At 39.5% G+C, this 25,505-nt stretch overlaps 1 protein-coding gene across 7 annotated transcripts in view; it reads right to left on the bottom strand.

Annotated features, from left to right (window-relative positions):
• Positions 1-9,322: 9,322 nt before the first annotated feature.
• Lca5 (lebercilin LCA5) overlaps positions 9,323-25,505 on the bottom strand; it is a 55,268-nt gene continuing 39,085 nt past the window's right edge. For all 7 annotated transcript variants that reach the window (XM_075965103.1, XM_075965108.1, XM_075965106.1 and 4 more), the window contains 5 exons: positions 17,310-17,447; positions 16,245-16,341; positions 15,181-15,323; positions 13,945-14,068; positions 9,323-11,966 (listed from right to left, as the gene is read on the bottom strand). In XM_075965103.1, the coding sequence (XP_075821218.1) occupies positions 11,086-11,966; positions 13,945-14,068; positions 15,181-15,323; positions 16,245-16,341; positions 17,310-17,447 (1,383 nt within the window). In that variant the 3' untranslated portion in view covers positions 9,323-11,085. The remainder of the gene's footprint in view (positions 11,967-13,944; positions 14,069-15,180; positions 15,324-16,244; positions 16,342-17,309; positions 17,448-25,505) is intronic.

Below are 25,505 nucleotides of genomic sequence, written 5' to 3'. Positions count from 1 at the left end.
GGGATCTGATACCCTCTCCTGGCCTCTATGGGCATTGCACACACGTGGTGCACAGACATAATATGAAGATAAAACACCCACACACGTGCACAAAAAATTTAATTATAATTTAAAAATATCTCTAAAGTCTTTTTTTTTAAGCTAAACACTTTTTTCTAAGCCTGGGATGTAACTGAGCTTGATTGTCTGACTAGCATGTACAAGGGCCCGGCTTTTGATTACCAGCTGCAGAAGGCAATGCATAAATGTTCGCCTAGGTATACCACAATGTGCAAAACATGCTGTCTTTTATTTACTAAAGACAAAAATCCATATTGCCTCCATTTGCTTATGTTATGGAAGGATTCCTAGGAAATCAACAGGAAGACTTTTATTGTGGATAGGGGCATTTCCGACTCAGATTGGGGACTGTGGAGAAGAGCAAGAACTGACTGTGTCTTTCCATGTCCTCTTGACTTACACACCATAGACTACACTACCTTGGCAAATAGGGTTTTTTAAGAAGGTGAAATAGTGATGTCTGTGATTGTTGACATGGGGAAGGGGATCATCAGACAAGTTACAAAGCCAGGAAATAAACAGCCGTGGACCCTCAGAACGGTTCTTCAGATGGGCTGGCAGAACTAAAGGTTGATATCATCTTATTTGTCTATTTGCCAATGGCGGGCTTCTGTGGTAGCTACAGGGAAACTATTTCAATTGTCTTCAATCCCATTTGTAAAATTTAACACAGGCAAGCAATTAGAAATCAAAGCCCTTTCAGAATAAAAAAAAATGCCTTTTCTTCCTAAAAAATCTTCAAAAAAATCAAGCTCCTCTCCTATGAATAGATGGGAAATGGGACGGGGATGACTTCATTAACTATAATTCAGATACCTTTGAAACTTCGAGTAAAAATGAGAAACTCTTTGTAAGGAAACCCTTTCAAAGGTAGAAGCTAATGGGCAGAATGATCTCAGTGTTATTACAGCCCTGTTTCATTCAACTCACATGTTTTACACACTAGGCAACCTTGTGTGTATATATCCCCGAGTATAAACGTCATCCGTGTGTAACAAAGCCCTAAATCAACATCTCTGCTGTAGACTTGCCTTCTGTTTGTTGCTCTCATATGTCTGTATGCATGTTCAGCAACTCAACACACTTAAGAAAGAGCTAGAAGAAGCCAGGCATAGTGGCACATGATGTCAGCACAAAGAGTCAGGGGAAGAGGGTCAAGAGTTCAAGACCAGCTTCAGCCACTTGAAAGATCTTGACTTAAACAAAACAAAATGGACAAAAAAAAAAAACCCACCAAAAAACAGACAAACAATCAAACAAAAAAACGGTGAATTAAAATGAAGCTTCCTGTCTTTTCCTCTCAAATCTATTCTTATAGGCCTGATGGCAGCTCCTGCCACTGCCACCTCCTCAGTTCCTGCAGGCTTCTCTCTCCCTCTCCCTCCTTCAATTGATTACCGAAAGCTGTCAATGCTGTCTCATAAATAACTCCACGATTCATTTGTGGAGTGGATTCCCACTGACTCTTTCATTACATCTTATCTGCAATTTCTGAGTTGTGCAATCCATCTTCTGCATTAGTATGGAACTGATGGCTCCAAAATGAAAATCGATGTCATAGTCACATTTAAAATTCCTCCTACGGCTTCTAGCTATCGCATTATATACGATAGAATCCCTGAAAGCACTTGTTAAACGAATAAACACATTAACAGATGTATCATAGGCAGGGACCAGACACAGACACTTACATTTTCATATTAATTAGCCATAAAATAATTGTTAGAACACCATCCAAATTAAGTTATTTACCAGTCCTTAACCTCAAAATAAAATAAAATAAAAACTGGTCATATGAAATCAATTACAATAGAAGAATTTCTACTCTTCAAGCTTCTTGATTTTATTTTACTAAATCAGCCAGGGACCGTGACTGCAATTTGTTTGAAATTTTGGAATCAAATACAACAGTAAATAATAACAATCATAATAACCGCAGTGGGATTTCTGCAGCGCTACACACACAATGGAGATAGAGTCTCCCGGTGGTTATTTAAATTCAGAATTCTTTCAGCTTCAAATCCATGGACACTGAGCTCTCCCTAAAATAGACGACTAATTCTCAACCACTAAATTATTATTCCAGACACAATCTTTGTGCGCATACCTAAATACATCTCTGTGATGCTGAAAGCACCCGGAGTTGGATGGCACTCATCTTGCTGTAAATTCAAATGCAACCTGACCTGTATTTCTATGAATGATAAAAATGCTACTTGGGCAATCTAGCTTGTGCAGTTAATCAAGAGAATTGTGTCTTTAAGAGTATCCTAGCAACATGCCTGCAGCTAAGAAACACCCAACTGACACAACATGGATTTAATTATGCCACTGGACTCCATCAAACTTTCTAGTTAATCAAAAGGATACTTAAAAACAGAAACAGAAATTAAGCTACGTCCGAAATGAGAATGGCTGGGGAAGAGAAGGAGGAGAACAGCAAGAGTCAACAAGGTCACCAGAACGTGTTTCTGAGCAGACAGAACAGCAAGAGGGGGGACAAAGTTCCGAGTCTGGTGACGGGACTAGAACTAATGTATTATTACTAAAGAGACTGCTAGTCCCCAGGCAAAAATTGTACTGGGGTAATCACAGCTTAGAAATATGTTCCAAACTTGGAACTGTATTACAGTTTCACTGGCCTGCCCAATATACATTTTCTGGAGCCTGTGACGGGAGAAAAACCTTGGGACACATCAGAAACCTCCAGGAGGAATCATTGCCACTATTGCCACACCTCATCTTTTTTGTCAGTGGTTTGTTTAACACAGCTCCATATTTGGTACAGTAACAAATCCCATGTAAACATATTTTACAAAAACAGTTCTGTTGAAAATGAAATGGTTTGTTTGGTTGGTTTTGTAGTAAGCTAGGATGCCAATGAAAGACATGGATATTTGCATTGCAAACAAAATCTTAACTCATCAAAACCTAATGGACAGTGACCATAAATAACAAACGTATTATTCCCAGGTACTGAAGAATGCATAAGAATTCAAGTACTTAGCTCTGTTTAATTTTTACTTAAACCACCTCCTTTAGATAACTTTAGTATGTAAGACTCATTCACAAGTTTTTAGTTGGATCATTAAACACACGTACACACACACACACACACACACACACACACACACACACATACACACCAGCTTTCTAAGCTTTCTAAAAACTTAAAATTTTAAGAGACCAGTTACTAAAGTAACTGTATGTTCACACAGAATGTCAAACTTAAGTCACTGATTAGTCCTTTTTGAGAGAATACTATACATTTTCAAGTTTTTTTTTTCTGGAAATCTGGGATCATAGGATATAAGAGAAATGTCATAAGAACTGCCCAGTTGTTCTGATATTGGATGTTTTAATAAAAATCTTCTTTCCTTCCTTCCTTCCTTCCTTCCTTCCTTCCTTCCTTCCTTCCTTCCTTCCTTTCTTTTCTTCTCTCTCTCTCTCTCTCTCTCTCTCTCTCTCTCTCTCTCTCTCCTTTCTTTAACTAGTTCACATTTTCTGACCCATTAGCCAGAAGACTGACATTAACAGACCACAACTAGCTGAAGCCATTACAAAGATAATAACATCTGGGCTGGGGAGAGAGCTCAGCAGGTAAAAACCTTGCTATACACACCTGGTGATCTGAGTTTGGATCCCTAGAACCCACATAAAGTCTGGATGCAGCAATGTGAGTGTCTGTGATCTTGGGGTACGGAAACAGAGAAAAGGGAATCTCCAGAAGCTACCAGGTCAGATAGCATGGCTAACCTCAGCAAAGAGACTATGTCTCAAAAGTCAGGACCATTACCCTAAGTATATTAGCATAGGTGTGTCCTTATCTACAACCATGAACGTCACCTTCACACACACACACACACACACACACACACACACACACAATTTAAGATAGTTTATTTCTAGGGAACATGTAAGCAGAGATTGCTCTTTTGTTCCTGGCTACCCAGATCCGAATAATCACACAGAAACTATATTAATTTCAACACTACTTGGCCTACTAGCTCAGGCTTATTAAGTAACTCTTACATCTTAAGTTAACCCATTTCTACTAATCTATGTATCACTATGAGACTGTGGCCTACTGGTAAGATTCTGGTGGTATTCTTCTCCTTTGGCAGCTACATGTTGTCTCCCTGACTCTGCCTTCTCTCTATATATATCCATTCCAGTTTGGCTATATTCTGTCCTGTCATAGGCCAAGGCATCTTTCTTTCATTAACCAATAAAAGCAACACATAAAGAGAAGGATATCCCACATCAGGAACATGTAGTATGAGGTACAGACTCCACGTCTCCCTTTGTACCCTGAGATTACCAGCTCCAAGCACTAGATTGGAGTCTGCAACACACTATGGTCATTCCTGTACACAAAACACCCCCTTTCCCTTTGTTTCCCCTAAAAAGGGGGTTCTCAAACTCCAGCAGTATCAGGATGCCCTGGAGTACTCATATAATCCAGATGAACTCCGAGGCTATCTCTACACAGTGGGTTTGTAACAGATCTATCAACAGGTATCTTCACTAGTTTCCAAGCGCTGCAGCAGTTCTGGGGGAGTGGGACATACTTTGAAAATTACTCCCTTCAAGTACTTCAAGCATAAAGCAGATGAATTTAAATGTTGCTCAGTTTGTCCAAGAGGTAAACAATGGTCCTGTCGTGAGAAATAATGTCCTACCTAGGATGAGGGATGCACTGTGCCTACAGTAAACTAGACTTGAGGCTCATGGACCTCACTGTTCTACACAAATGCCCTGGTCACTGTTTTCCTGGCCAGTGCTTTTTGGATCTATTAATTCTACATATGAGGGTTTGAACTCATTATTTGAAGGAGTCATGTCCCACTACCACCACCATGACCAGCAACAACTTCTTAGGAGAGTAAATATTACCCATATCATATAGATTAGAGGCTCATAATGTAGTTAAGATTTTTTAGAAGAAATTATAAAGAAGGAAAAAATGTTTCTAGACAAAGCCGCTTCCATGCTTGTATATGAACTCTGATTCCCTATATCAGGGTAAAAATTGGACATTAACAACATCCTGTTACACGGATTATATGAAAAACATGCCTAGCCAAAATCAACTGGTGAAGACACACAGTTCTCTTCAGCCCTGGAATTCAGGGCATCCCAAACACTGCTGGCTGGCTGGCTTTCTCTAGAACCTTTGTCCTCTGAGAGCATACAGAGTCTTGGTTCCAGGTTTCTCCATGAGTTCAGCAGTAAAGCAAAGCTCTGTGCAAACTTGCTTTTGACTGGCTGCTGCTTCACAGAAACAGCAAATGTGCTCTGTGGAGAACTGCAGCCTCTGCATGCATCGCGGAAGAGGAGAGTCATTGCAGCTGAAGATGGCCACGAACACGTCTAGCTTCTTAAATGTCCATAATGACACATCTCTACTGTTTAGTTACTGTGTACTTACATGTGCATGTGTGTATGTGTGTGCATGTGTCTGTGTAAGCCAGAGGTTGACATAAAGTGGCTTCCTTGACCATTCTCAGACTTAACTCCTGAAGCAAGGTTTTTGTCTGAACCTGAGCTCATCCATTTGATTTGGCTCACCTAGCAAGCTTGCCCCAGTGGCCACTTCTCCCCACCTCCTGAGCACAGAGGTGACAGACAGACAACCACTTTATTTTATCTGTTTAGACATCTCTCCAGCCCAAAGCAGACAACACTACCCTCCTTAGGATAATGCTTTATCCTATTATTTTCTTCTCTTAAAAATGTACTACTTCAGATTCCTGAAACATGTAAACCCATGATCAGTCCCATTTCACATATGAGGGGCTTAAAAGACAGATTATTTAATGAAAATTATAATTTGTAAGCACTCAAGTCTAACCTATTTCCTGTCCTCAAAGGAAAATGTTTTTTCTCCTGTTTTGACTTCTAATTTTTATTTTGTGTTAGAAACAGACTGAATATATTCATGTATATAGAGGTGCACATCAGAAATAAACCATTAAAAATTTTCAAATAAAAAGGTTTTTTATTCTTGAATAATGTAATACAAGGTATTTTGATCACATTCGTCCTTCCACTCCCTCCCAACTCTTCTCAGATCCACCCCCTCCCAACTTCATTTCTAGAAAATGTTAACTTCAGTCCATATACTCATGGGTGTCGGGTTAGGCCAACCACTGGATCAGACTCAACCTACCAGAGGCCACACTGTGAAAAACAAACAAGCAAGCAAGCAAGCAAGCAAGCAAGCAAGCAACTCTCTCCCCAGCTGCCACCCACTGTCTAAACTTCCTTCATCAGTGGAAGCATGCCTTCCCATTCATGCAAACCTGACATTTTCTGACCAGAGCAAGTACAGGGAGTCCATCCCTCCCTGCACAGGGCAACCAGCACAGAGGGTGGGCATAGTGTAGCATAACATGGGCCAGTGACACTTCTGCCTGTTCGTAGGAGATTTAGGGAGATACTGCCAGCTTGGAGTGATCATGAAAGCTTGAAGCTCCCAACTCAATATTCTTACTGAAAGATTACCTGAGAACAAGAGACAGTAAAAGCAATCGGTTTTGTGTAAGCTATTTGTGTAGAGCACAGACACACTAGTGCACAACTGGATTTTTTTGTTTGTTTGGTTTGGTTTGGTTTCTTATGTTGTGAGTATTGAGTGCAATATTCCACCTTTGAAATTTGGGTATATGTTATAACATGTGTTATATTTTCCTTGATTCTAGAAAAGGGAGCAATGATCGATAAAGTACCAGCTTCTCAGGAAAAAGTTCTCGGGGGAAATAACAAGGCAAAGGCAACAAAAGCAGTAACCACCATCTCTGGCATTTAAAAAACATGCTCATCTTACCAAAAGCAATCTACAGATTCAATAAAATGCCCAGAAAAATTCTTCATAGACCTCAAAAGAACAATACTGAATTTCATATTGAAAAGCAAAAAACCCAGGATAGCCCAAACAATCCTGTACAATAAAAGAACTTCTGGACATCACAGTACCTGACGTCAAACTCTACTACAGAGCTACAGTACTGAAAACAGCCTGATATTGGCATAAAAACAAACAGAAGGACCAATGGAAATGAATCAAAGTTCCAGATATCAATCCACACACCTACAAACACCTGATTTTCAACAAAGAAGTAAAAAATAGAAAATAGAAAAAAGAAAGCATATTCAGCAAATGGTGCTGGCATAACTGGATATCAACATCTAGAAGAATGAAAATAGATCCATTTCTATCACCATGCAGAAAACTCAAGTCCAAACGGATCAAAGACCTCATGAAGTCAACCACACTGAACCTCATAGAAGAGAAAGTAGGAAGTACACTTGAATGCATTGGCACAGGATACCAATTCCTAAATATAACCCCAATAGCATAGACACTGAGAGAAATAACTAATAAATGGGACCACCTGAAACTGAGACGCTTCTGTAAAGCAAAGGACATGGTCAACAAGACAAAATGGCAGCCTACAGAATGGGAAAAGATCTTCTTCACCAACCCCACATAGGACAGAGGTCTGATCTCCAAAATATACAAAGAACTCAAGAAACTAGTCATCAAAAGAACAAATAATCCAATAAAAAAAAATGGAGCACAGACCTAAACAAAGAACTCTCAACAGAGGAATCGAAAATGGCTGAAAGACACTTAAGGAAATGTTCAACATCCTTAGTCATCAGAGAAATGCAAATCAAAACAACTCTAAGATTCCATCTTATACCTGTAAAAATGGCCAAGATCAAAAACACTGATGACAACTTATGCAGGAAAAGTTGTGGAGTAAAGGGAACACTCCTGCATTACTGGTAGGAATGCAATCTGGTACAGCCCCTTTGGATGTCAGTGTGGCGATTTCTCAGAAAATCAGGAAACAACCTTCCTCAGGACCCAGTTATACCACTTTTGGGTATACACCCAAAGGATGCTCAATCATGCCACAAAGACATGTGCTCGACTATGTTCATAGCAGCATTGTTTGTCATAGCCAGAAACTAGAAACAACCTAAATGCCCATAGACCAAAAAACAGATAAGGAAAATGTGGTACATTTACACAATGGAGTACTACACAGCAGAAAAAAATAATGACATCTTGAAATTGACAGGCAAATGAATGGATCTAGAAAACATCATTTTGAGTGAGGTAACCCAGACCCAGAAAGACAATTATTGCATGTACTCACTCAGAAGTAGTTTATAAACATAAAGAAAACCAGCCCACAAATTACAATCCCAAAGAACCTAGACAACAATGAAGGCCCTACGAGACACATACATAGATCTAATCTACATGGGAAGTAGAAAAAGACAAGATCTCCTGAGTAAATTGGGAGCATGGGGACCATGGGAGAGGGTTGAAGGGGAGAGGAGAGATAGGGAGGGGAACAGAGAAAAATGTAGAGCTCAATAAAAATTAAAAAAAAAAGAATGGCTAATATCAAAAACACTGATGACAACTTATGCTGGAGAGGATGTGGGGTAAAGGGAACACTCCTGCATTGCTGGTGGGAATGCAAACTTCAATTATTCCATAAAACTCATAAATAGCTATGATAACAACAGCTGTTTATCAAGCGCTGATAATGTGCTGGGCACTTGGCAGAGCATCAGCTCCAGGATTTTACTCACCTGTACCCACCACAAGGACCACAGCAGACTACTAAGAGCTGAGGAAGTCACAGTACACCACACAAGGAGCCAGATAAGGGCAGTGTCTGTGGGTGAGTCTCTACTCACCTAATACAGGCAGGACACCCTCAGTGAGCACTTTTGATTCTTTTTTAGACGGACTTTAATGCGAGAAGGTATGCACTGTGAAGCTGAGACAAAGGTTCCACAGGTATTCTCTGTTGCCAAGTTACGGTGATTCCTTTACTTCTAAAGCATTTGCATCATCACTAGGAGGCACATTTCCCTTCCCTGTGTCCTGGCCAGCCAGGGACACCAGTTTAAACTACTAAATGAAGATGATCAGGAAGCACCGGGTCAGCCAGGAAAGAGGCCCGTGTTTACGATTCAATTTAACCCTCCCTGCCTGCATGCCTCTGTATTACCATGTGAAATGTGTGTCATTGCAACAGCTATTAAGGTGGAAAAAATTAATTGGAACTACAATTATCTGATGAGACGGGAACACTGTCTATCCTGAATTAGTTCAAATTCTGGGCTTCAACCAAAACCGCTAAATAACGTAACAGGTGGATGAGGGGTCCCAATCCTGCTTCCACTGAATACCTCCTAACTATAAAATGTCGTTCAAATAAAGAGTCATGGAGTGTTTTAAATGTTTATTAGTAAGAGTTCTGAGTACAAAGAAATTTAACCTGACATTTGGAAAAAACTGATTGGCTGTCCATGTTTCGCACATTTTAGTATCTAGTTCTAACACTAAACATCAGAATGCTTTTAAACTTTTAACTTAATTTGTCTTAATTTTAATAATCCTTTGCTCATTGGGTTAAATAGACTTTCAGGACATAAATCTAATTAAAGTAATGAATAAAATTTTTCTGAAAAAGTTTTTTAAAAACTATAAAATTAGAATTCTTCAGTAGAAAACTTACAGCCACAAACAAAATTAACATTACATAATGTTTGATCAAGAACTGTATCACAAATAACACGTTTACATATATTACAGTGATTTGCAATATAGTAAATGCTTACTCACAGAAGATCTAAAATCCTCCTTGAGAGAAGCTTTAACATATTATGTAGTACTTTAAAAAGAGTCTGTTCCCAATAAATGACGAGAAGCTGGTCCAGGAGGTGACAGGCAGTGCAGCCAGGAATGAGAGGTCTAACCAGGTAAAGACTTACCAAATATCAAGCAGCATTCCCAAGTCAGCATTCAGAAGAACCCCAGATACCATGGGAACTCCCGCCCCTAGTCAGCATGAATGCCTGGACAACCATACGACCCACGCCATGAACAAATGGTCACACTGCTCCGTCCCTAAACACAGTGTTTCTCCTTGGCTGATCTAGCGCTGCTGCAGCAGAGCAGGCCTGTTCAGCATCCGCCTCTGCATGTGTCTTGAACTGAGGGTAAGGAAACCGCACCTTTCTACAGAAGATTATCGCGTCCACTCTGCGTGGCGGGTGCCCCGATGCTAAACACTTCTACCCACGGTGGCATCAACATCAGTCCTGTAAACCCAAGACTATCACACTTCTGTCTGCTGAGTTTGAGGACAAGTTCAAATCTTAAAATTATTTATTAAAATTTCCCAAACCAGGACTCTGGAAACATAATTAAACTGAAAATCATTCTGTGTTGTACTGACATTTCTTCTCCTTCCTGTGTTTGCTAGGGAATCTGCCAGCAGCCACCAGAGGTCAGAGTGTACAAAAGGAGAGGAGTAACAGTGTGCCTAAGCCTCCTGGAGCCACACAGGGCACCGCGTAGGGGAAAAAAATGCCTTCCGTGACCCACCTAAGTGGCCAGCCAGCCAAAAGCACTGAGTGTTCTAGGCTCCCCAGTGTATACCTCGGTAAATACCCCAAATTCCAGAGGAAGTCCCAAGGTTGTTGCCACCACCACTTGGGAGTAGCTTGGCTTTGTCACCTCAAACTAGGATACAGCTCCCAAGTCCCATTGCTCTTTGCTAACTGGGGTCTTCACTGGAGACCCTTAATTTCCATTCAACCATCAGTGGAAAGACAATACTTAGGCTCAGCGAGATTCGATCAAAAATCAACAGAGGTAAAAGTAGGAAATGAGAAAGATTCTAGTGAAGTAAAACTTCCCACAGGGCCAGTTCAGTAAGTGAGACCAGTTGTAAAAACAGAAAAAAAAAGGAAGCAGCAACTCTCCTTTCAGTTCATTTCAAAACAAAAACAGCATTCTTAGCAACATGGTCACGTGGTATGGCGCTATTTGTTCAAGTGTGCTGTATTTAGTTGCTAAGACCTACTCCCTAGTAAGTCTATTTTACCATTAGAAATTTAAGTTTTTATAATAAATACTGTATTAAAATACTTTAATATTTACAATTTAAAAAATATATACACATATACTGTGTGCACTCCAGTCAGTCATCTGAGTGTGACCTCTTCAATGTCCTCGTCAACAGAGTCAACAGCTGTGACCGTTGGCTTATTGCTTGTGTGCTTCAGCCGCTGTCTGCTGGGATTAAAACTTCTTCCTTCACTGAGGAAAAAGTCTTCATCTTCATCATCAGGCCCCTGGACTCTGTTGCTTTTGTCCCCAGAGGGGACATTAAGAGGGTCCAAGTCTCCTCTGCTGGCAGCCAGAAAATGTGTCTCACTGCTCTTGGAAGAAACGGTGGTGGTGCTAGTGCTGGGGCCAAACAGCTCCTCCATTAGGTTCGCTTTTTTCTCCCTTCTCAAAATTAAATCTACACTGTTTTTACCTAGGCTTTCTAAACTGTTATTTTGAAAATCTAAAAGGTTACTTTTTTGGCTAAGTGGATTTGACTTCCCTGACATTTTTGCAAATGAAGGCACATAGCCACCAAATGCAAACTCATCTGGAGGGGCTGGACTTCGAATTAGTCCTGGACTCCGGATCGGTCCTGGACTCCGGCCTTCTCCTCTGGGAGTTAAAAAACTCATGTCTGACAAGTGATGTCCATTGAATGATCTGTCTGAAGACTCGGAGAATGTGTATGATTTGGGGCTTCTGTCTGGAGAATGCAATTTTGATTCAAAGTTAGGTAGCAATGGCAAAGGGGGCCGGTTGAGGTTCTGAGGTTCTTGGAGTTCTCTGTTGATCTCGTTCAGTTTGGCAAGAAGCATTTCTGTCTTTATTCTTTCTGCCTCGTCTTCGAGTTTATCAGCATTCTGAATTTGATACGTTTCTCCTTGAAACCTTCCAGTCTCCAGCGCTGGCTTCTCTGTTTTTCCTAGTAAAGATGTCTTACCTTTCATTTTATCAAATTCTTCTCTTTCCCATTCTGTATAAAATGAAATTTAAAGACAAGAATTTTATAGCAGTTAGTATTTCTAAATAGGAGAACTTGGCTACAATCTTTTGCAAACGTCTTTTAATCTACATTTGGCATGCTAAGATAGGAGAATGGACATCATAATATTTTGTTTCTACACTTGGCATTCTGGATTCGAAGTAGTTCACATGGATTGGACCCTGACCTTCAGTGTGGCAGTAGGAAGGTTCTCCACGCAGGACTGTACAACTCATGGTGTGCGGGAGACAGGAAGAGCAAGGAGCTCAACATAAATTCTTGGCTGTCCTGAGAAAGCAGCCCTTACACAGAACTCAGACAGCAACTGCACTAGCTCAAATCAAGAGAAAATTTCAGTTACATCTCAAAAGAACATTCTATTTTTTAAAAAAGGTGTGTAACTATCAAAAGTATTAATTGCATAGACTAAAAAATCATAAGCAAAAATACTTCACAGTAAACATGACCCTAGAGGTGAGAATTAAGCACAATTTATGATCAAGTTCTGAGGGAAGAAAATGCCTCAAGGAACAATCTCGTGTCTACCAATGAAACTGCAATATGACCACAGACTAGCTAAAGGTGTCAGAGTTAAAGCTCCCGAAGCGTGGGGAGGATGCCAGAGAGCTTTAAGGTGAGATCTGTGCCTGCGGGACACACATGCCATGTTCTTAAGGTACAGACATGAGGTGTGGAATTCATTTGAAAAACTTTGTTTTCTTCGGGCCATTCATGGCAGTTTCCTATAATTTTGAAATCATTTTCTAGTGAAAGAATTAAAAGTATAAAAATATCATAATTTCAGTAAAGGGCGTACATTCTGATATCAGATCACCCATATGGAACATTCCCATCCAGTACACATGCTAACATTCCCATCCAGTACACATGCTAACATTCCCATCCAGTACACATGCGAACATTCCCATCCAGTACACATGCTAACATTCCCATCCAGTACACATGCGAACATTCCCATCCAGTACACATGCTAACATTCCTATCCAGTACACATGCGAACATTCCCATCCAGTACACATGCTAACATTCCCATCCAGTATACATAACATTCCCATCCAGTACACATGCTAACATTCCCATCCAGTACACATGCGAACATTCCCATTCAGTACGCATGCTAACATTCCCATCCAGTACACATAACATTCCCATCCAGTACACATAACATTCCCATCCAGTACACATGCTAACATTCCCATCCAGTACACATGCGAACATTCCCATTCAGTACGCATGCTAACATTCCCATCCAGTACGCATGCTAACATTCCCATCCAGTACACATAACATTCCCATCCAGTACACATGCTGTTCCATGAATTTAAGCTCAAAACAAATAAGATTTCTCGGTAAACAACTACCATGGAACTAAGGGGGCATGGAAGTCAGTCTGGACTCTTGGTACCCAAACCTCTAACACATTCTATACAGATAGAAATGAACTTGATTTAAATAAATAAAACTAACATCCTATATAAAATTGTGATGAGGTAAGCTGTAAAAGTAGCTTTGGTCTGTGTATTTTTATAACAATGAACTTCATTTCCATCATCTAAACTATGCGAACTGTTTCTCTGAACTTATAGGAAATGTTATAAATATTTACAAATTAAAGTAAAAAAATTATAGGAATACTCAGGGCCTTGTAGATGACTGATTTTTGTGTTGCACTTACTCCATGACCTAGAGATCAAGGCCAACACAGCAGAGGGCTCTCGCTCAGTTCACTCCTCATGGGGTTACAGGAATAGTTCCCCTCTTTGATTAAACATTGTTTCATCTAAATTCTCTGAAGTTAATTTATTCATAATTCCCAAGCCCCTTCCAGCCTTCCTTTTCTTCCTTTTGTGACTCCATCCCATTGTTCTGACTCCTGTGTGCCACCGCTGCTGCTGCCTCCACCTCTTCTCTGTCCCTGCAGCCACGCAAAGCTTACACAATCTCTTACCCCTCTCAGGCTTCCCCGCCTCCTGTTTGCCAGAGTATCCTTCCTGATCTTCACTGCATCTTTCTTCTTTTTCCGAGTTTAGAATCTCTGCCCCACGCTCATTTCGCTCTTGGTATTCCAGGTACTATCATGCATTTCAAAAATACAAATTCATATAAAAAGGGGGAAATAGTCTTTAAACATGACAAATCATCCATTAAGCATGATTACCAAGTTAGAAATTAAATAAAATCTTCACGTAATAAGTCAAGTTACTATGTTTTGAAAGATGCTTCAAAAACAATTCTTAATTGAGCTAAATTTTTTAAAGAAAAAAATTACAAGATATACAGAACCAATCCAAATAATGAAAACAAAATCAACAACCATGTGATGAGGTAAGCTGTAAGAGTAGCTTTGGTCTGTGTATTTTATAGTAAAATCTGATTAATCTAACCAGAAATGGCCATTAACCAGCTGAGGTAGCCAACTAAGATGGTGTTTAATTGCAGAACACAGGCATTGACAGCCACACTGAATCTTGCAAATCTACTTTATGTCTAAATTTCTAATTAAAAATTATGTAGCATTGAAATTGAATAATGTCATGAACTTTTTTGCTGGTCCCCAAGATGGTTCACTTTCATTGTCAGCTTAGAATCAGTTGTCTAGGAGATAAAGATCTCAGTGTTACCCTAAGAACTGAGTTCGGGGCTGGAGAGATAACTCAGTGGAAAGGCAGTGGCTGCTCTTCCAGAGGTCCTGAGTTCAATTCCAAGCAACCACATGGTGGCTCACAACCATCTGTAATGGGATCTGATGGCCTCTTCTAGCATAAAGGTGTACATGCAGGTAGAGTACATTAAATAAATAAATCTTAAAAGCAAAAGAACCTGAGGAGGAAGGCCCTCGGTAAATGTGTGTGGTCCTGCCCTCATGGCTGGCGACTGAAGAGGAAAGCAGAGAGCCACCTGAGCAGCCACACTCACCTCTGCTTCCTGACTAGCTGTGATATGACTGGCTGTCTCACATTCCTCACCATGAGAGACGGCATCCCCTAAGTCAAGAGTCAGAATGAGCCCTTCCTTTCTTGGGATGCATCTTATGAGGTATTTGGTCTAGAAACAAGAAAGGTAACTAGCACTCTTCCCCAGAGGATACAGAACGGGGGTTGGGGGGCCAGCTTGTGAGAACTTCGGCCACAGTTGTGAAAACAGATTTCCTGCGGTTGGGCTCTAGCCACCGTGCTAAACTCACCGAAGAAAGAGATTCTGGTCTGTCCCATTTGTTCTCATAACACAGGACAGTCTGTGGTGTGACAGGGAATTCCTCCAGCTCAGAGTCTTCAGAGGTCTGCACCTCCTTTGTGCACAGGTCGGTAAAGTCACTCTGGCATGATACTACCAAGAAAACCATAAACAAGTTTTCTAACCCCACTGAATAACGTTAACATATATTCAACCGGCAATATTCATCTAAGTGAGAGGACACACTTCGTTCACGAAGGGCTAACTAGCAATTATGTGATCTGAGGGCAATTATACTACAAATGATAATCATCTTTTGCAAAGTGAATAAAATTTCTCTAATTCATAGGAGAATTATGCTTTTGTTTAGGAAAAGGAAAATTGCACAATAATACAAAGTATAAGTGAAGTGACATAGTATCTGGATTTGGTTTAAAATACACTAGAAAGTGGAAGGAATGGATGAAATAGCAGCAAGAAAGATACAACTGTTAAAGCTAGGTACTTAGTACTTGGAAATAATTATATATTTTATGCTATCAAAATTACAGTAAGGTTTTTAACATTTTATTAAAATTAAGTTTAATGAGAACATAAAAGCTGTACATTAACACATTTTGGGATGCTTCAACACAGGAACACATAGACATTTTTTAAAAGGCTGCATAAAACGTATTTTTTTTAATTTTGTAAAATTTTTTTTTAATGTATGTGCATGGGGTCTCTCTGTGTCTGTGTGCCATGAATGTGTGTGTGCTCAAGAAGCCCAGAAGAGGGCATCAGATGTCCTGGAGCTGGAGTTGCAGGTCAATGTGAGCCACCTTTACATAAGTGTTCTGGAAGATCAGCAAGCGCTCTTAACCCCTACCCCCACCCCAGTCATCTCTCCATCCCCCTAAGACAGGATTTTAATAACTTCTCCTTAGAAAGACAAAAGTTAAAAAACTGTGATTACTAGCAACGTTGATCTGTAAAAATCAGATCAAATATACCCCCAAGGCTCTGCCCCTTCACTCTCATGACTCAAGAGCCCACACATCACAGGGCTCCAGTTTTAGCAGTAATCTACCATACCATTTTTTCTTGCAACAATTTCTTTTTCTTTCTTTGGAGACGACTTCGGCAGACGATTAGAGTATATATTTTTTATATCCAATTCCCTCTCCTTTTCCTGAAAATAAACCCAATACAAGAAAGGAAGATAATCAGTTTGAAATTAAAGAAACACCTGCAGCGTAAGAACTAACACCTTCTCTATAAAACTGAAGCATCTCTGGTCAGCTCTCCAGTGTAACTGTCAAACTAGAGAAAGAGTATCTCTGAGGAGGGGAAAGAGGAGGATGGGGGCGGGGAGGAATGAAGGGGAAGAAGGGGAAGGGAAGGGGAGAAGGGGGAGGAAATGGGGAGAAGGGGAGGGAAAGGGAAAAGGGGGGATGGGGAGAGGGGGAGGGAATGGGGAAAAGGGAGAGGGAAGCAAGCTCCACTTCCTCCCCCACAGAGAGAGTAATGCCTGTCTGTGATCCAGGCTCAGCCACAGAGACAAAAGTGGAATCTTTCTTAAGAATGTGTTTTGGGTTATTACTGACTTAAAAATTAAATCATGTTTTCAACCCAAGGGACCTTGACAATATGGGAGTAATGCCTTTTTTTCTGAGAAGTTGCGCATCAAAGAGAAAACTCTATAAGGTTAGGCATAATTTTGTAGAATTCTGAACAAACTTTCAACCCATCAATGACCTCCATAAAATAAAAATATGCTTAATACAATTAATTAATGTAAATTGGTTTCCTCTAAACAAAATGAAGGCAGCATCAACTTGAAAAGCAAGCAGTCCTGGGTCATGTGAAGAATACTGGGTCTTTTAAGAATGTGACGCACATGCTCATTCCCATGGTTCTCTCCCAGAATTTTGTAAAATTTATTTCATTTACATTGTTGCTACTGGCATATACAGTACTTTACTTTGTTATAGCAATTATATTAACAATGCTTTTCTTTCTAAGTGACAGATATAATACTAGAATTTTGTAAATTACATAGTAACAAATATGAATAGTGACCACTTTTTTAAAAAATACTAGGTTTTCATGTAATTTATAGGACAGGAGAAATAATGGGATCTAAAAAGACATGCCTACCTTCAGCTTGTGATAGAGCCGCTGCAGCTCCTTTTGAAGAAGTTTATTTTCATCATAAGCCTCAATCGCCCTTTTCCTTTCTGCAAGCAACTGCCGCTGGAAACTGTTGGTGCTTAGTTCGAGGTTTTTTGATAGTTCCTTTGTGTAACAAAAACACAACCAATAGTCAAACGCAGGACTCAGGAGTGCCAGGCGACATCTTGGAAGCACTGATGAGACTTAAAAACCAGGCATCCCACAAGCCAGGAACAGGCTCCCTACCCATTAGTGCGATGCCTCACTTGGCAATCCCTCCTTGCTTTTCCTGAAATGGGTAATTCATCCTTACACATTTGCCTACAGCACAAGTCACTTGTGGAACCAAAAGACAGAAGTGATAACAGAGGAGCTTCCAGAAGTCCGTGCTGGGAAGTAAATACCAAAAGCAAACAGCACAGGAGCTAGTGTGCGCACCCAACACCCTCTCAGGAAACTGTGGGCTGTTCCAATAGTCTCTGAACATGCAACACCGAGGTTATGAAGAACTTAAAAATATTAAAACATTTCTTTTCCAAGTAATTAGTTATTTGCCTACCTTCTAGACAGAAAGAAGTTTTCTAAACATAACATAAAACCACATAGAAGAAAGGAAAATATAAGGTAGTTACGATTTCACTATTCAGTAATCACCATCGTCAACATCTCAGTGCACAACCTGGAACTCCGATGTGTTCCTGCTCACTAGCATAAAAACCTAAAGCAATGGACTTTAGTCCCTCTGCCCTTTAAGATGGGGCCATTCCATTTCTAGATCAGCATAATTTAAGTAGATTCTGCTGTCCCAGTTTTTCTGTGCTTTCAGTTTTTCCCTAGTGTATGTCCTAAAATAAATAACTTTAAACATAAATTGATTATCCCCAGGGCTATGTTAAGAAATGAAGTTTCTTGGATTTTACTGAAATTAAGAACGCCTGTCTTTGATATAAGAAGCCATTATATCACTATAACAGTGTGTGTGTATATATATATATATATATATGTGTATATACAACATGTATGTATACAGACATATATGTAGTCACATATGTATAATATATATATATATAATCACAAAATTAAAAGAAACTAAACAGCTCAATAAAAATAGAGGGCATATTTGAGCAGGTGATTTACCAAAGAAGAAAAAGACAAATAAGCACCAAGCATGAGGCTCCTGTATCGTTAGCTGTGAAGAAAATGAAACACAAACTGCAGGCACAGAAAACATAATCACTGAAATTACAGCGAAAAAAAAGGTCTCTAAATCAAGGGAGAATAACAGACATCTAAGGTCAAGAGGCATTTAGAACTCTAAACAGATGTGACCAGAAAAGCATGTCTCCAGGGCACATTACAGATAAAATGTCAACAAAGGAGACTCGGAAAGCCACAAAAAATAAGTAACTTGGGAGACAGACTCATCCACGTCACATCAGACCTTTCTGCAGAAAGCCCAATGCCAGGAAAACATGGAGAAACGCAAACAACCGCATGATAACATTACCATACAGACCAAAGAATCCTTTAGTATAACGGAGATGCTTTCCAAGATAAGCACAAACTAAAGCAATTCTCGACTACCAAACTAGCATCACAGAAGGTATCTTACAACAGAAATAGAAGAAGAAGGAATGAAACAAGAACATTTAACTCAGCATTTGGCAAATTCCTAAAGTAAATAAGGAAGACAGAAAAGAACAAATGGTGCACAGATAGATAAACCAAGAAAAATCACAGAAGATATTTTACAACAGGAATAGAAGAAGAAGGAATGAAACAAGCACATTTAACTCAGCATTTGGCAAATTCCTAAAGTAAATAAGGAAGACAGAAAAGAACAAACCGTATACAAATAAACCAAGAAAAAAATCCAATAAAATTACAGTAACAAGTAACTCTCAATATTGACCCAGAACCTAAGTAAGTGGTTGTTAGCTCTCCAACTAAAAACTGCAGCCTAGCGTATGAGAGGACAAAATCCAGTCTCACTGGCAGAGATACACACACTGAGATGAAAAGGCTGGAAAGGGATTTATCCAGCATGCAGAAGCTGCAAACAAGCAGGAACAGGTGGACTGATGGGTAATAGACATCAAGCTAGAATGAGAGGAGACGAAGAAGAGCATCATCCATTAACAAAAGAAACAATCCATCAGGAGGATTCTATGGGTGAAAATATATACTGCACATTGTTACACACTCAATTTCACAAAACAAGTGCTACAGGTCCAGATAAAACAACGGTGAACCCAACACACCAACTCTCACCAATGAACATGCTATCAAGACAGAAAAGCTTCAAAGTCAAGCTGGACCACACGGAACAGACTTAACAGATGTCTGTAGAATGTGCATGACAGCTGCGAAGACACTGTCCTCCAAAACAGATCATTGAAGCCGTAAAAGAAACCTTATCAAATATTTAAAAACTGAAATATTTTCTTATTTCTTCCATCATAATGGACTAAAACTAAAACTCAATAGAAAAGCAAAGAAAGAATATATTGAAATATAAGCTGAAGGAATTTGGAGGGAAGGGATGGGGGTCGATATGGTCAAGATGTATTTCACACATGCATGAAATTTTCAAATAAACATGGTAAAAGGAAAACATGAAAACACCGGGAGATTGAGCAATAAACTGTTGAGTGATCATTGAATCATTGAAGAAAACAGAGAAAATGCTTAGAATCAAATGAAAGTAAAAACACTACTTACTGGGTAGTTCTAAGGGAGGCATGTACTCCAATATGTGCCTACATTAAGAAGTCATAAATAAGTAGCCTACTGATACACATCAAGGTCTCAGAAAAACAAAGCAATCCAAACCTCAAATGAGCAGATGGAGAGAAATAATGAGTACCAGAGGAAAAAAATGAACAATACTAAAGAAATCAGTGAGATGAAGTTAGCTATCTGGAAAGATAAACATTATCAAGAATACAGAGAAGTTCTTAGCCATGGTGCATAGGAGAGAGCAGAGAGAAGGAGAAAGGGGTGGAGGAGGAAAAGAAGAGTGAGAGAGAACATGATAACCCAAATTAATAAAATTAGACATGAAGAAAGAATATGACAACAGATAGCAATGAAATACAAAGGATCTTTAGTTAATGTTTTAAAAACTTTTGTTCTTGGAGGTTGGAAGCTAAAAGAAACAGTTCAATATCTATACTTGTAAGATCTACAGTAATTAATACAGGTGATACTCACAACTTAAACAGATCCAGAATAAACACAGAGCAGTAATAAGGAAGGCCAGTGTTGATGCCATCACTGAAGTCCCAATGACTTCCCTTGTTCCTGTGACAGCACACCTGACAGAAGCAACTTAACAAAGGGAGGAGGGTGTAGTCCATCCTGACGGGGAAGGCAGGGCAGACACTGTGACCCAGCTGGTCACGTGCACCCACAGTAGAGAGACAAATGCTGGCGTGCCCTTATTTCTCCTTTCTATTCAGTCTAAGCCTCCAGACCAGAGAGTTAACCTCAGTTAACTCAATCTCATAAGTGACAGAAGATCCTGTCAAGTTGAAAATCAATATTGACATGGCAAAATGTAAATTAGTCCAGCCACTGTGGAAATGGAGGGTCCTAAAGAAACTAAAAATAGAACTACCATATGATCCAACTGTTGTTACTTTTGAGTGAATATCCTAAAGAAATTAAGTCAGCACACCAAAGAGATACCATGGCACTATTCTGAACAGTAAGAATTGGACTAGTTAAAAAGAAAAAAGAATTGGCCTATTGCTCAAGTGATAAAAATATAAAGGAAACAACATACATACACACATATCATATACACACATATGCATATACCATATACACACATCATATATACACACATGCATGTTTTAAAAACTTTTGTTCTTGGAGGTTATAAAATTTATTTTAAAGTAGTGCATTCCATATACACACATACTATAGACACACATACACATATACCATATACACACATACCCACATACCATATAAACACATATCATATACACACATACCATAAAATATTACTTAGCTGAACAGAATAAGGTCCTATCATTTTCAGAAAATTCAATAGAATTGAAAGTCATCATGTTCAACAAAATAAGCCAGACAGGGAATGATACAGGTGCAGGAGAGAGTGGAAGAAGCGCAGATAGCCATAGCGATACATGTTGTATGCCTATATGGAAATACCACAGTGAATCCTACTGACGTGTACACTTATATGTACTATAAAAATAGGTATTTACTTAATGATGAAAATATAAAACCTAAGATAAAATGAACAAATATAAATTACTCTAAGGAACTAAAACTGGAATAGAGGTCTATATATGTCTATAAGTAGTAAGACAAATATATAATCAGGAAAAACAGAAAGACAAATACAGACTGAGAACTAAGTATGCAATCCAAAGGCTGAGAGGTGAAATATAGAGAGTACAAGGAGGAAACCCCTTACGCATCACTCTAGAAGTTTATAGACTTGAGTTTTATGAACTACGCAAGGGCAGCCTAGAATCAAAAAAATTGTATGTGAACACTAATGTAAATTCCTTGGTATTAGCATAAAGAATCAAGCAATACATAAAACTCCATCGAGCAAAATAGCATTAACCCCTAATATATCTAAATGCATCACACTAATGAAGCAAGAATGCATTAATCATCCTGTTGATACAGCAAAAGCATCTGGTGAGATCCAGCTCATTATTTACAACAGAAGCCCAGGACCATGTTTCCTATTATATATTATTTTTCCCTCCCAGAGAAAGATCCAGAAGGGTGCTAAAAGCTGTGATCTCTGGGTGGTAAGAATATTTAGTTTTCATAGATTTTTTTTCCTCTTTTTGAAAGTGAATAAGAAAAAATGCATTAAAAATTAAAAGACCAACTCTAAAGATATGTTTGAAAATGAAATGTCGAAGTAGGAGACGCTCCTAATAGCTTCAGCACGGTAAGGCCTGAGGAAGGTGGCCACAGGGAACTTGAACAACATTGTCTCCTTTTTCACAGTCAGACCAAAGGCGAAAGCAGGACTCCATAAGGACATGAATGTTTTAGACATTCTCTTCTGTTATACATTATTACACAAGGAAAAATTGCCTTCAAAATTGAAGAAATTAAATGGAAAAAAACCTTAGGAATAGTAACTTGACCTTAGTAGGACAATGGAGACTTTCCCCACTACTTTAAAATAAATTTTATAATATCTTTAAAGAAACATTTTAATGAAACAAAAACTTAAACCCTTAACTTTTCCCAAAATGAAGTCTCTTTTAAGAGACAGACAGGGGGTGGCCATGGCTTAACAGCTGTGCAAACACACTCACAGCAGCGGATTTTACTTCCACTTATTCCCTCTTCCTAGTTAAGATGAATATCACTGAACACCGAGCTTGTTTAGATGGCTCTGCTCGTGTTCTCTTAACCACTATTCAGTGGAGCTCAGTTCTCAAGACTTCAGCCTTGTCGCTCACCTCGCTCACCTCGCCAGCCCACCTTACAGGAGTCACTTAGGGGTTTCTGGCAGATGAACTCAGTCTCTACTAAAGTTCTTCCAGGGACAGAAAGCTCAGCAATCACAGGATACTGAGTTCACGACAGGCAATTCAGTGATTGGGAAGTTCTTTACAAATGAGTAGAAACCAGTTTCTATGTAATGTTCATCAGGACTATATTACTCCAAGAACACCAAAAAAAAAAAAGTATTTCCTGTCTTCCAAGCCTCAGCCCTTTAAAAAATGAAGGGACATTTTTCCTTAGTCTAGTCCATGTGCTACGGGACTGTATTCTGTCAATTATATTTTAAATAAACACTGATTGGCCAGTAGCCAGGCAGGAAACACAAGTGAGATAACTAAACAGGAAGTAGAGGCGGGGCAATGAAAACAGAAGACTTCTGGGAAGGAGGAAGCCCATTCCTCCCCAGTCCTGCCCAGACACAGTAGAAGGAAGATGTGACCTACCCCACTGAAAAAGGTACTGAGCCATGTGGCTAATATATACCAGAATAATGGGTTAGTATAAGTTATGAGTTAGTAAGAAGCCTGAGCTAATGGGCCAATGGGTTTTATAATTTACGTTTTAAAAATGTGGGATTCTTTGGGACCTAATAACTGTGGGAACTAGACAGGACAGAAACCCCAACAAGCAGGCCCTCATGTAACATCCATGCCTCCATATTTATTCTACTTATTTTAAGAACATTTTATTACACTTAGTGTGTGTATGTTTGTGTGCATGTGTGTGTGTGCACGCATGCTTGTGTGTACACATGCACCTGTGCCACAGAACACATGTGGCAGTCAGAGGATAACTCGAGGGAGTCAGTGCTCTCCTTCCACCAAGTGGGTCCCTGGACTGGAACTCAGGTCCCCAGACTGGGCTGTAAGCATCCTTACCTGCTCAGCCATCTGAAGACCAGCTCTGTTTCAGCGTGTCTGACATGGCAGGTTTGTTGCTGCTGTTTTTGCTTCCTAGCTATCCCATTTGCTCTCTACACGTCAGCTTGTTAATATTTCGCAGTCTGAGCAGTAAAATTAGAGTTAGAAATACCTTCTACACACGGTGTTAACGTCTCTGAATAACTCTTTCACTGTGTTAGCACTTTAGGCAGCAATTCAGCCTTAACAACTAAAAATATGTTCTTTTTTAGAACGTCAACCGTTCAGCCAGAGGTCCACAATAGATACCTACAAAGCCAACTTTTTGCTTTTATTTTGTTTTTCAAAACAGAGTTTCTCGGTGTATAGCCTTGGCTGTCCTGGAACTCTGTAGACCAGTCTAGCCTCAAATTCACAGAGATCTGCCTGCCTCTGATGGGATCAAAGGCATGTGCCATCACCATCTGGCTCAAGTCAACATTTTTAAAACATAAAGTTAATCAAGTTTTATGAGCTTGTCTGGAGGAAAATTTTGAGCCTAGGACGATAGATTCCATTTTGATCTTGTCATCATCGGAGTAGCCGCCCTCCACATTTGTGAACCTGTCACAAATGCCTCATCAATCCATTTATTCATTCATTCTTTTCAGAAACATTAATTCTATTCCAGACAGCACATTAGTATTGTGAGTGCAAAATCAAATTAGGTTGGTTCCTGACCTTTAGGAATCCAGTCAGTTGAAAGCTAACAGGGGCGAGGCCACCATGACATTCAAAGCACCACCTAGAAACTTCTCCATGGCCACACCAGCTTGTCTGCACCAAGCTTGGGTACAGTAAAGCTTCCTAACTTTATTTTCAATTAGTTCATGTCTCTTCAATGAAACAACAAACGTTATGGGATGGGGAAATGGCTCAATCTGTACAGTGCTTGCTGCACAAGCATGAGGACCCGGGTTTGAATCCCCAGCACTCTAAACACACGTTTCAGTTACCGTACACTCCTGTCTGTGGTAAGGGGTATCAAATGACACTGACACACTGCCAGGGCCTGCAAGGCAAAGACTACTTCCGAAGAAGGACTGGTTCTTAGGAGCTGCCTAAACCCAGACTGAGGGAATCTTACCTCACTGCAAACCTCTTCAAAGCGCTAAAGCCCCTCCCCACGCTTCTGTTAGTTCTTCAGTACAAAATTCTTATGAAAACATTAATACAAAGCTAAAATAATTGTACTATAAAATGAGAGGTTTCTAAGGACCCTCTAAACATAACTACTGAAGCCATGAAGTATTAAAATACACTAATATTTAATTGTATTAACATGTATGTGGTCTAGCCACTTTTAGGACTGGTTTACAATAAAAACTAGCAGGGACTTCATGATTTCAGCATTAGGAATATTTTATCTCTGTAACAATTGATAATATATATAAGAACTTAATTCGGAGTTGGAGGTCCTGGAGAGATGGCTCAACGGTTAAGGGCACCTCCTGCTCTCACAAAAATCTAGAGTTCAATTTGCAGTACCTGCATTGGAAGGTTCACCACTGCCTGACACTCCAGCTCTGTGGGATCCCATGCCTTCCCTCTTCTGGATTCTGCAGGCACTTGCATTTACATATATATGCACACAAGTAAAAGTAAAATCTTTTTTTAAAAAAAAAAAACAAAAAAACCCAAAGAAACCATAACTTTGGCCAGAGGAAACGAATGGTTTCCCAAAGCTAAAAATACTTTAGGCACATGAAAGGTTTAAACAAGTTGATTTCGAAGCCAGTGAGATAGCTAAGAATTCAACTTCTGGGGTCCA

The sequence above is a fragment of the Microtus pennsylvanicus genome, chromosome 3, assembly GCF_037038515.1.
Source record: "Microtus pennsylvanicus isolate mMicPen1 chromosome 3, mMicPen1.hap1, whole genome shotgun sequence".
Classification (NCBI taxonomy): Eukaryota; Metazoa; Chordata; class Mammalia; order Rodentia; family Cricetidae; genus Microtus; species Microtus pennsylvanicus.
Note: the sequence above shows the minus strand (reverse complement) of the source record. Positions and strands in the feature narration are given on the sequence as shown.